The 12578-nt window shown below is 42.7% G+C and overlaps 1 protein-coding gene across 6 annotated transcripts in view; it reads right to left on the bottom strand.

Moving 5' to 3' along the window:
- Nucleotides 1-12578, bottom strand: part of SUSD6 (sushi domain containing 6) — a 92929-nt gene that overhangs the window by 35091 nt on the left and 45260 nt on the right. For 5 of the 6 annotated variants that reach the window (XM_075754239.1, XM_075754241.1, XM_075754240.1 and 2 more), the window contains one exon: nt 10057-10086. The exons of the other annotated variant lie outside the window; for it this stretch is intronic. In XM_075754239.1, coding sequence (XP_075610354.1) covers nt 10057-10086 — 30 coding nt within the window. The remainder of the gene's footprint in view (nt 1-10056; nt 10087-12578) is intronic. 6 annotated transcript variants of the gene reach the window in all.

The raw sequence follows: 12578 nt of genomic DNA, 5'->3' as shown, positions 1-12578 counted from the left end.
AGCCATCCCACCAGATATCTTCCCTATTTTCCAGAAGATACAAAGCTATTTTTCTTTGCTATTTACTTGCTTAGCTGCCATATCACTTTATAAACCCCAGTTTAAGCTGACAAAAGAGCAAACAATTTAGTGGAAACTAAACTATATCATCAAGAAAGAGGAATTTCTGACACAAGCTTTATTATACAAAGATCCTTGTTTCTGGCATTCTGCCCTGTCTCCTTTCCCCCGACCTCCTGCACTCTTGCTGGTTGTTACACAGAATCCCATTACTCTGTTCAGCCATTTCCTTTCCATATTTGTCTCTATTTTATGCTGACAGGAACAAAAGAAAGAACAACTTTATTATAAGGATCTGTTTGAAAGTTGGTACCTCACTTGCTTCCATGCATTTAGAATTGCATTTAGAATCTTGTCCTGGTTTCTCCCCTCCCAGTACATCAGAGGCATATTAATTCAGTTCTCTTAACATCTACAGACACAAAGCACTTGCAATGGGGGATATAGCCATTAAGTTCTTACTCACATCTTCAATTATTTTTATTGAATTGCCTCTTCTTTTAAAATTTGCAGTCTTATTAAAAGTACATTTGAAAAACACCCACAAGTTTGCTACTAGCTATTTCCAAGTAATTAAATTCATTAATCCAAACAAGGAGCAAGGGAAATAAAACTTTCTCCTTCATGCTTTTTTCCCCCCTCCTCTTACTCCATAATAACTATAAATGCTCTTATCCCACTAAATGTTATGACCAGCACTTATTAATTCTATTTTTGCTGTCCTTATCTTTCTCTTGCAAGCCTTAAAAGAGTAATTGCCCTGAAATTGGAAAGAATGACAGAGGGTTCCCCCCGTCCAGTAAACCTAAAAGTTGATCAGCCTCTCAGAAATGAGGCTGTTTGATGTTTCCCTGCATTCTTTAGTTCTTAGCTTTTTAGTTCACAGCATTCAGATTTACAGCTTTACTTTTTCTCCAGTCTGCTTCCACCATCATACTGAGTATTTAATTTCTATCATCACTACCAGAAAAGGTGTTTAGAAAAGGGGATGCAGAAACTCATGCATCCCAAAGCCAGCCACATAAAGATGCACGGTAGTGAAACTTAAATTCACTACCCTACTCCAGAGCTGGTTGCACAGCGACTCAGTGACTAACTTCCCAAGCAGACAGCTGGCAGATTTGCATAGCTGTGTCTGCTGGCACACTTGCAGAAACAGAGAAAAGGAGAGGACAAGACAGAGCGACCATAGCAACTTCCATCTCTGCCACTCTGTGCTTTTAGTCCAGCTCACCTGAGGCACAGAGCACCCAAAAGCTCCACCTTCGCTCAGTGCAGTTCAATTGAATGTCTAATGTTTAAGACATCCATCCTTGTTGAAGTTTATGGACAGATGTGTGTTGTACAGAAATAAGCAGATTAGAACAGGCCTTAAGATTGGTAGGGTTAAAAATACACTGAATAAGCACACACACCTTGTCAGCAGCCACCACACTCCTGGAAGGCATTCCACAGTTCCTGTTTTCACACAGAGAAGTGAAACACCTCCCTTCCTCAGAACACCAAGTACCCTATGCCGTGTTTACAGAGGAAACTCTACTTCTGCTCCTCCTTGATGCCCTGAGGGACAGCTTCTCTAGGGCCCAGGCCCGCCACCTCTCTCAGGAAGAGCTATGCAGTTCTTCCAGCTGGTCTCCAGCTGTCTGTCCCCATGTCAGCCATCACTCACCTGGCTGGTGGCTGCTCCCAGCAGCGCCCAGAGCAAGGGGCGGCCATGACAAACCAGCACTGCTTTGCAAAACCACTTGGTGAACTATGCCCTACGTGAACACGCAAGAGAAGTTCGTATGGGCACAAACAAAGATTAAGGCCTGTGAACACTTCAACCTACGCATATAATAATGTCTCTTCAAAACACACCTTCCATTCTTACTCAGCAGTTCAACACACACAGCACTAGCAATACTGCTCAGAACAAGGCTCCAGGCAATCACCAGCATTTTCCGCTACATGCCTTCCAATCATGCTCACACAGTCAAGACAAGGGGCTCCTATTTTGGATGCTGTGGGTCAGCTACTAATTTTAGGGCCCATTCGTGGTTGAAGAGGTTGCATAAAGTAGTCTTGCCTCTCTCTGGTAGGCAAACAAGACTATTCCCTTTGCTCTCTTGCCCCAGGGACCAGATGACCAACCTGCCTGGCCAGACCCATCATTTCTACAGCTAATGGAACTGGAAAGGAGATAGCAACCATGGGGATTTTCCACTAGAGCCCAGTTTATGTAGGGTCTTAACACAAGTTTCCAACACAAACAGCATTGGAAAGGGAAAGTTAACTTAGTGAAAAACAAAGATCAGCTGAATATTGATCCAAAGTGAGGACACTGCAACAGAGCTGCAAGAGTGAGGAATTAAGTTTCATTAGAAGAATTTTTGTTTTTAAACAAGACCTTATTTAAAAAAAAACCAAACAACCAGCCATTTCTCCAAGGAACTGCCCTGAAATCCTGTGCCTGGGCACAGAAAGAGTTTTTGGTACCATGAGAGGCCTGGAAGGCAGAGAATTAATAGGATGTGTGTGCTGCCCATTTCCTTTGGTTGAAATACATGAGACAAACTAGTATAGTTACCGTAACTTCTTCCTGTAAGCATCACATCAGGATGCTTCTCTAGCATACAATTGTGATCCCAAGACATTCGTTTTAATTTAACTTTTCCATTAGGAAATTCTTAGACAGTCACTCCAAATTAGCAAAAACAAATGCTATCAGCAACAACAGCTTCACATCTACCACTCCACATTTAGGCCAATCAACAACTAGCTTCCTCACAACAGCAAGAACACAGGTTTAACAATGGTCTGGCCACCGTCACCAACCCTTCAGGATTCACAGGCGGGAAAAAAAAAAAAAAGCAAAAAAAAAAGCAGAGATAGCTAGAAAGCAGCTTTTCAAGTAACAGCCAAAATATCCTCCCATTAGAACCTGGGGGCTGTGGTAATCCCCTTTTTGAAATGCTAATGTCATTACAACCATAGCACCAGAAGACAAGCAGTGGGCCCTGGGTGACAGAGCCTCCGCTGTGCCCTTACACAGATGATTTAAGCTGGGCCTTTTGTAACTCTCCTCCCTAAAGCTCCCTGCTCAGCATCGTGCTTGACAGGAGCTGCAGCTGCCGTCCGACCCTCCCGAGGAGCAGGGGTGGAAAGATCAAGCTGACGAATTCATGCGTGTGGGGCTGGGGCCCAGGGCGCAGCAGCCATACGCCACAGCCTTATGTTCTCCAAACACACAAGCGAGGACAAAGATGGGCTCGGGGAAGACTTGAAAAAAAGGTGAAGCAAGAGGTCCCCAACTGCTCCTCTTGCTACTGCTAAACAATTGCACGGCAGTAAAAACTGTTACAGCTGGTCATTAGGCTGGGCACAACAGATATTGGCATAGGAGAGCATGGCTAAAAAAACTAATCAACATAAATACATCTATCCTCACAACCCTAGGAACCAGCTCAGCCTTGGGGAGGAATCCCTCCTATGGAGAAAGCTACTCTAAAGGGATGGAGAGCAGTCGACTTTCCTGCAAAAGCAACTGGAACTGGTTGCTGTGGGGAGATCAGAGACAAGACTGGGCACAAGTTTGATCCTGCCACCATGTGATATGTAACAACTGACAGATGGTTACCAGATGGGTTTTTAGTTTTGTTTTCAATTTAGTCTTCAGTTTTCCTTACCTCTGATACCAGTTAGGGAATGACCAGGGAAAACCAACTTCAATGATTGTTTTCAATGCTATAGAATTTGCTGCAAAAAAAATGTTTCCTACAACTTACCATTTCCTACAATTTCCCAGAGAGCCTCCCACTACAGGAGAAAAGGGAGACCATCACCATAATGGCTGAGAAGTAAAATTAGAAGTAAAAACTAAGTTTTACACCAGGTGACATACAGGTTAACTGGAAAGCTACAGACTGAAACAACATTTGCCATTCACAAACACTGCTGCGTTTACAGCGATTCCCACTTCACTATGAGATTAGGTGAAGCTACTCTAACGCCACAGAAATAATACATAAGAGCCCCAAATCCTGCTGCCAGAAAAGTAACAAGATCTATTTTGTCTTAAAAAGCTCAGTCAGCCCACTGCTGCTTAGGTGTTTGAACTCCTACCTATAGAGAACTATTTCTGTGTGGAATGAGGAGGCCAGCAGAAAGGAAGGCAGGCAACAGACCCCTCTGGAAAGGGAGATGCATTTGGTTTCATTTGTGCAGGGTGCACACTGGCAAGCAGCTTTGAAATACAGCTACCAAACCCAAATAACTTTAAAGTGAAAAACACAAAAGCTTTGGTTCTGCAGACACCCTCCCTTGGTGCTACTAACTAATCAGTGTCAGGAGAAAAATTTCCTCAATGTAAAGCAGCTAATTAAGTTAAGAGTACAGCGGATAGAAAAAGACTTAGTGATAGATGCTTACCTGCTGTCAGAGGATGCAGAACAGACATCCATTTTCATCCTCTCAAATCGCTCCGCGGAACTTGACACAGCCAAGCATGAAATACTCCTGACCTGCCTCAGACAAGTGGCAGGTAGCCAGAGGTATGCAGTAAAATAGCTAGGTCTTTGCTCACCCTGACTGTAGTTAGAGAATAAATCTCCTCACAACACCCCTAATTAGCAGCTTCCACCAGCCTCTCTTGGTTTTACTGACAACAAGAATCAAGGATGCTAAAAGCCACCCTGTGTACTGGATGCCAGGCTGCAATGTCCCCTTTTCCCCATGCTGTCATACCACTGCCCACCCAAGGACACAACTCTTAGTGCACTTCAAGTGTGTTCCCCCACCAGAGGCGTCACCTTACGCTAGCAGTGATCTGGCCACCATTGCACACCCCTCCTCTCCCGCACGGCAGAATGCCAGTCTTGTGATCTGCCTCAGGCCAAACTTGCTGACTATTTGTTTCACCACTTCAGTTACACAAAACTGAACGAGGATCCTGTACCAATAGAGAGCTCAGCTCTCCCAACACTGTACATCTCCCCCAACTATTCCAGAAGTGGGGTCTAGCTTAATAAATGCCATGGAGGAAACAGCCACCATCAAAGCACAAACTGTCAACTTAAGTATTTAAGTATTTGAGAAGTAAATGCAAATAAAGATTCAAAATGGGAAGGCCCGACAGTTAAAATTATGCTAGCTCAAAGACATTGCATTTTTATGTCACATAAGACTCATTTCTGCTTTGGGCTACTGGCAATAACATTTGCAACAAGACTAGCTTGTTGGGAAAGACAAAGAAGTGGAGTAGTAAAAGAACACAATTGGAAAAACAAACTTGCTGACTTCGTGGATTTCACTAAGACTTGCGCTCAAAGGCAAACTTGTCACAGCTTGTGACTATGTTCAGATTTTTCAGCTTAGATATTAAAAATGAATAATTTCCTCAGTTGAAAGTGACAGTTGAACCCAAACATTCAAATGATACAGCCTTATCTTTTCGTAGTATCTTATAACCTAAGTCAATTACGCCCAAGAAAGTGTTTACAATGAAACCTGAAGGTTGTTCTCCAGGAGCATTCAAAGATTACTTTTGCTAGGGAAAGCCAAACCAGCAACACAGTGGAAGAAGTACTAGCTTTAGGATGGAAGAAGTAGCAGCTGTAGGATAATACAGAGCATTACAGTTAGGGTCCTTTGCCTGTGCTAAAGAGAAGTAAAGGTGTGCTGCAGCATAACACATGGCTCAGCACAACTCGGACAGTACTGATGTTTTTCAAGAAGCACATCAGCAGGCCTAAAACGTGAACTACTGGAGATTGGTCACACAGCAGGCACACCCTCAGGACTCTGAGTTTCAAAGTTAGCTGCTCTGAAGGTAGGAGTGGAATGGGCCAGAGGAAACATTAAAACCACACACTTCTCCCCTCCCAGCCAGGGATAAATCAACAGCTGTGGGTTTTGTATAACACACCAGAAGCACATTCCTAAAGGCCTCTGCAGCATCAGGTAAGTCTCCTGGAGATAAATCTACAGGATGCTGGTGATCCAGAATAGAGGCACCACCAGAAGTCAGTAACCCGCTCTGATATAACTTCATTCCACACACAGTGGCACACAGACCCCACCTGGAAAGCATGACCATCAGCAGGGAGTGATACCTTGCTGTTGGCAAGGATCCAGGGTCTAGCAGCTTTAATAGGTTTATCTTGTTTACAGGAAAGGTTCCTCTACAGTAGGTGTGGCAGCCAAACAAATGCAGGATGGGGAAGAGCAAAGCAGTGTGTAACTATAAAACTAAGAAAAGCAGAACTTTCTGAGAAAGCCACAGATATTTCTCTAAACATGGCAGCAACTTCCACTTGAAAATCCTCCTTATGTCTTGTTTCACACAGTTGCTATATGGGGTCTTTTGCAGTTTCTCTCGTCCTCCCAGATCACCAGCCATGCCATTAGAGCACTTGTAGGCAGACACAGACCGTGCTTCAGTAACTGGCATCTTCACTCTGCTCCTGCCTTGAGAAGATTCTTGTCTTGAAGCTTCAGTCTCTGGAGGGCACACGCTTTGTAACCCTCAAGTTCTTAAATTCCCTGTCAGTGCCTCATTAGTCAGTCCTGTTGCATATAGAAAAGCTTCAAAAGTCTGATGTAAAGACATATCCTGCATCAAAATGCTCTTACCTAACCAATAAAAAAAAAAATCAACACACATATATTTATTTCTACTAGAGTCCTCCCTCCCAAGGCCACACTATTCTCAACCATTCTAATCTGCTTGCGTAACTAAAACACTACCTTCTTTCAGGACTTACACTACTTAACCACCAAGCTACTAATTGGCTTTTTAAACCACCAGCATCTTTTTCACAACTCCACCTGTGGAAACCTTCACCTTCCAGTTTTGCTGCACTCCTCTGTCCCCATCCTCTCCTTCCTACAATCTTACCCCTGATCCTCATTCACATTCAATCTATTCTACCACCTTCCTACAAATCTCCATTCACTTCTAATCCTTTTCTATGCCTGAAGAGCCTCCAGATAGGTCAGTTTCCTTCAAAACATTCTAGTTCTACCTAAAACAGAAAAACTTCACCTGTTGTCTCAGCAGCTGATCTCTCTGCTGCAAAAGCAGGGGAAAAAAAAATATGAAGTTGCCTAACTAACAAAATTGGTGAGATTACAAAACAGTTTTATTCTCTTTCTGATGGATAGTTTTATGGGCGCTGAAGGGTATGTCTGATACAAAACTTGTTCACCATGTTGGTCTTTTTCTCAGGACATAGAAAATGTTCCTTTAAGCCAGAAAAGCAGCTGCCACCTCTGGCTTTCTAGTTATGACTCTGCATGTGTCAGGCCTACCATGTTTCTTCCCTGTCTGTGGGGTGAAAACTGAAGACAGCATCCACCAGAGGTGCTTATCTCACTCTACAGCAAGGCAACATTCTTCAAATCAGACATGCTTCTCCCTTTACTAAGTAAAAGATGTATCTCGAAAACAGCAGCGATGTTTCTTTCTGCTCTCAATCAAGAAAGATTTTCCCCATTGAATTAAGATGACTGGCTAGATCCAAAATGCTGACCCCACAGGATTTAAAGACACTCTTTTGTTACCCTACTGTTCAATTTGTTGGCTTCTGCTTCCCCTGAAAAGCTTCTTACCATGCCAAATGGATAAATGCACTTTTCCTTGCATTCACGACATTGGCCCTATAAAGAAGGAGCACAGGAGGGCATCTCCATCTAGCACCAGCCAGGCCAAGGTACAGAAGCAGTGAGGGAACATCCCCACAACCTCTTGAGGTTAGGCAGTCTTCTCAGCATAGGACTCCAAAAGTTTCCCTTCCCCTTCCATAAGGGATCACTGTACTAAGCTGGGCCTAAAAATTCATTCTATTCTTCAACCGTTCAGCAACAAGCCTCTTCTAGCCCAATCCACCTATCTCATCCTGCAACTCATCTAAGCAGGCCCATATCTAAGGCGTTACTTCAAATCTCTGCAATGACATCTGGAAACAAGCAATTTGCCCCTCCTCAACTCCAGTACAACACTTTGCAAAAGCAGAGCCGCAGGGGAATTCCAGCTTGCAGAGGAAGATGAACACTCCCCAGAGGTTTCAGTTCATTAAAATGTTTTCTTATATGCAGATCAGTGCACACAGAAAAGCAGGTACAACCTCTTGAGACAATGCCATAATCCTGTCACTGCGTTCCAATTACTCTCACGAAGGTACAAGCATTTGAGCTTGCTGTTCAAGTGCCTTCAGCGACCTGCCTTCACGCTCGACTATCAGCAGCTTGTTACCAGCAGTGTTTTAGCAATCCTCATCCAGACACAGATTGCTGTGTGTAACACGGGGCCTTGACAGATTCAGTCACAAAAGCTGAAGACTTGACAGTCTACAGCTACCCACCCTGCCCTACCGCTTGTTTTGCCCTTATCACCCATGTAAGCATGCTGAGGAGATACCTACTCCACAGCTTTACGTATCACACACCAGCTATTCCAGCAGTATTTGCAGTAACAGCCCAGGCTGAAGTTTGCCACAGGTCCAGAGCACTTCTTATTCTGCCATCCCCACTACAGAGTCAGCAATAGCTGGGCAGCATCAACAGGAGGTGGTAACTGCTTGTGCTGCTACAGTTAAACACAAAGGCTGGAGAAGCAATTGCAGATGAGGGTTGCACAGATGGAAAACATTCAACATATCCTAAAAACAGAATACCTCAGCTGCAATGGTAACCAGTTTAGGACTCAAAAGGGACAGAAGCAGCAAAGGACTTGTCAAATGGCACGAGGCAAGCAAACTGTCTCCCTGCCAACGCTTTTCCCATGAGACTAGGAACAAACCCAAACTCTGCCCAAATGATTGCTTCACATAGATAAAGAGGAAGGACTCAGTGATAGAAAGAAGCTGCGTAAGATGACAATTCTGCATCTTCAGCCTAGTGGGCAGCAGTCACGAAGGGACATCAGGATGGTAATGAGTCAGAACCTGGACAGACATCCGCAAATACTTTCTCTTGAAGAACAAACTGTGCCATTCAGTGCCCCTCCTGTTTCCCTCTACAATGGAGATCCTACCAGTTTCCATCTTTCTTATTCTAGCCCAAGAAACTAAGGTGAGTTGGACCAGATGACTCCTGAGTTATTTCCTAAAGCAGCTTATTTTCCTGCTAGCAACCATGGCCAAGAATTGAAAGCCCCTTAATACTAGGGGTGTGTATGATACCAGTCTTGCCAGGAGTAAAATTCAGGAATTGGATAAAAATCCAGGATTCAGAGGATTCCATGAGCTCTTCTCCTATCTCCCACTCTCTGAAGATCAAAATTTGGCAGGTGGTAAAATTCTCCTCCCATACCTTTAAATACTTCATTATAAATCTATTCCCCTCAGACTTTCATTCTGTATTCCTTTTTTTTTGTTTTGTTTGAAGATGGGAAGTTCAGACTAAACAGATCAAATTTCAGAGTTCAACAAAGATTTACATAAAATTTTATACATTTAGAACAGATATAGAAGCCAAATATGCTTTCCAATTCCTCCCAAAGTTACATACATCCATAACATGCACGCAGGAAAGACTTCAGACATTTTCCAAGCACAGGAAATGAAAAACAGGAGTATCCAGTGGAATATATCCAGAGTCATCCTCTATGATGAGATGTTCACCTTTCTTGATTAAAGGAAACAGAAGGGTTTTTGCCTCAGCTTGCCCTCCCTGTCCTCTCAATCCTCTCTGGCAGCCTCTCAAAACTCCCACAAGCAGGATCTCTCTCTGCGTTTTAGTGAAATATTTATTCTATTTGATTTTTTTGAAGTTAACTGCTACAAAAGGCACAAGAATCTGTTTAAACACAGTGAAACATAGGAAGTTGATCTCCCTCTCTCAAACTGAGGGCAGTCACCTTTCCCAAATACAATGGAAAAGGGGCATAGAGATAGATCTTAGCCTATCCAACACAACAAAAGTATAACAGGAATCCTAGCTCATAGCCACTTACATTAACCACTAAAACATCACACTCATTTCTCATAGTACAGCAGTGAATATAAGTCTACTCACATGTAGGTCCTTTGGATTTGCTGAGCCAACCTAAGACAGACAAAAGGAAAATTCAGGATTACTACTATGCTTGCTTTAATTCATCCATCAACTGTTAGAACTGAGTAAAATTAAACAAGTTGTGTGGCTTCTTAAGATCCCTATTACTCCCTTCAAGCCAGTTGCTTAAATAGTACTTCCTGGATCAGTATAGTAACAGTTTGCATAGTCTAATTCCAGGCCCATCTGCATCTGCTTCCTAGGCACCTTTGCAGCTTGGCCATTATTCTGCAGCTCCTCACCATGCTCTTCTGTATCACTCTGCTCTTAAGTTCTCCAAAGGGACTGGAAAGAGGAATTGCACCACACACCCTTCTCTCCATAGAGAACTACACACTTCTTTGGACTGACCCTGTAATTTCTCCAAACCCACACTTACATGAAGCTTGTAGGTTAGAATCAAGAACCTCTGTTCATGCACAACACCTCCCCATGTTTCTGTCTGGCCATCCCATGTTATAGTGTCCTTGTTTTCATGACCATTCAATTTCATCCCTAGCTGTATAAACACCTTCCTTTCAGCTGCACAATTAGAGACAAAGAAAACCTCTGCTTTGCACAGATCCCAAAGAACAGGAACAAGTCTGAATCTGCTCAATGACTGGAGTGCACTCTAACAAGCTGTTGTGCGCAACGCAAACAAATACCAGCAGTATCCAAGAGCTTCTGTGCAGAATAACCTTGGCACTGAAAAGACCTTAGAACAGCAAACAGCAGATTGGCTGCATTTGCGTCAGAGACACCACACAGGAATGAAGTAGTTTCAGTTTATTCAAGTTCAATTTATCACTTTAATGGCAATCCTAAAAATTAAAGAGCTAGCTTTACTGCGTTTCACACATGATCAGTCAACAAAAATCAGGCTGTGTCTAAATCTAAATGGACTTAAGATTTACCAAGCCTGCATTATTATTAATTTTTAAAGGTTAATATTTCAAGTCTCTCCTTTATGGGTATTGATATTCGCTTAATTCAGAATGTTTAATACTTTTACCAACACCTTTACTTGCATTTCCCAGGACCAGGTGATGCTATTATCTATAATGAAAGGCCCAACCCATGTTTTGATAGGTTTCTGAGAGAGCTGGTTATGAATCCAAGAGAGATTACACCATTTGGAACACAGATGACAGGAAGCTTTCAGAATATTTTAGAGACTACGTGTTAAAATTTAATGAACAACTTATTCTGATCCACTGTCAACCTTTCAAAAATAGCCTGGCCAGACAGGAGGACCCTTGTGAACAAGATAGAAACGCAAGGCCTTTGGGAGCTTGGGAATAACCTTAAGGGCCAGAGATAGGAGGGAGAAAAAAAAATATCACAGCAACAAAGAAAGAATGGAGAAGCATTATCTGTAGAAAAGTAGACAAAAGGGTTGTTATTGCTCCTCTCCAACACTTCAAAAATTCTCCATCTCTATCTACTAAGCACCCTGGTTCTTAGCTACATTCCAGATGAACTCTCAAAGAAAACAGAAGAGACAGGCGAAGAACTAACCCTCAGCATTTCAGGCCCTTGCTTTCTAAGTCTCCTTGCCTGCTCATTCCTTCATTATTTCCCCCAACTAATCTTGGAGAACTTGCCAGATAGGAAAAAAGGCACAACAGTGATAAAGCTCAAAAAATAGTTCTGAACAGCACTGAAGTTTCCATAAATCCTCCTCTTTTGACTCAGCTTCATTGCTTGCCCATCACCAAATACTGCATTTGTTTTGTGTTAAAATATTTGCAGCAGTTATTGTTATATTAATGGATATCTTCCTGTGAAAAGGGAGCAGTTTCCCCAAATTCTTCAGTGTGCTTAGTGACTAAGCAACTTATCATACTCATGTCGTGGCACTCCCGGATATTTAGATAGATTGCTTGAGACAAAGCACTGAAGATTTTTCTTAAGAATTCATGCATAAATAAAATCAATTTATTACCAGAGGACAGACCAGATGCTTGCTGACTGGAAATGAGTCTGTCCTCTGCATTAGCCACGTGGCAAAGAGAACACATTCCTGACCAGAACATGAATATATCTCTAAGCCTCCTGAAACTCAAGCAACAGAATTTCTGAATAGCAAAATTATTGCAATACAATACACATCATATGGTTTTAAACATATGAATCACAAGCTCTGCTTTCTCACTCATAGCAGAGCCAGCTATTGTCTCCATGCTTGTCTGTCTTCTTATGAGAACATTCTTCAGCTTTTGTAGCAATTGTGAGCATGTCATGTTGGTCCCGCATTCAAGATAAGCATTACCACCAAGAGATTTAATACAATCTCTTGCTTCATGTTAACATCGTTTTGCTCTGCCTGCTCTGAATGATTTTGCTATGTAAAGTAAAAGATGAAGGAAAGCTGATTTTCCAAGCACCTCACCCGTATTCTTTGTTTCTCCATCTGGCTCTCCGCTCCTCAGCTGACTTGCTCATTAATGTTACTCATGGCTGGCATGCTGCTGCAGGTGCAGCTCTCCGGGACCATGACA

This window comes from Balearica regulorum, chromosome 5, assembly GCF_011004875.1.
Source record: "Balearica regulorum gibbericeps isolate bBalReg1 chromosome 5, bBalReg1.pri, whole genome shotgun sequence".
Classification (NCBI taxonomy): domain Eukaryota; kingdom Metazoa; phylum Chordata; class Aves; order Gruiformes; family Gruidae; genus Balearica; species Balearica regulorum.
The sequence above is the reverse complement of the archived record's forward strand: the minus strand, read 5'-3'. Positions and strand labels throughout refer to the sequence as shown.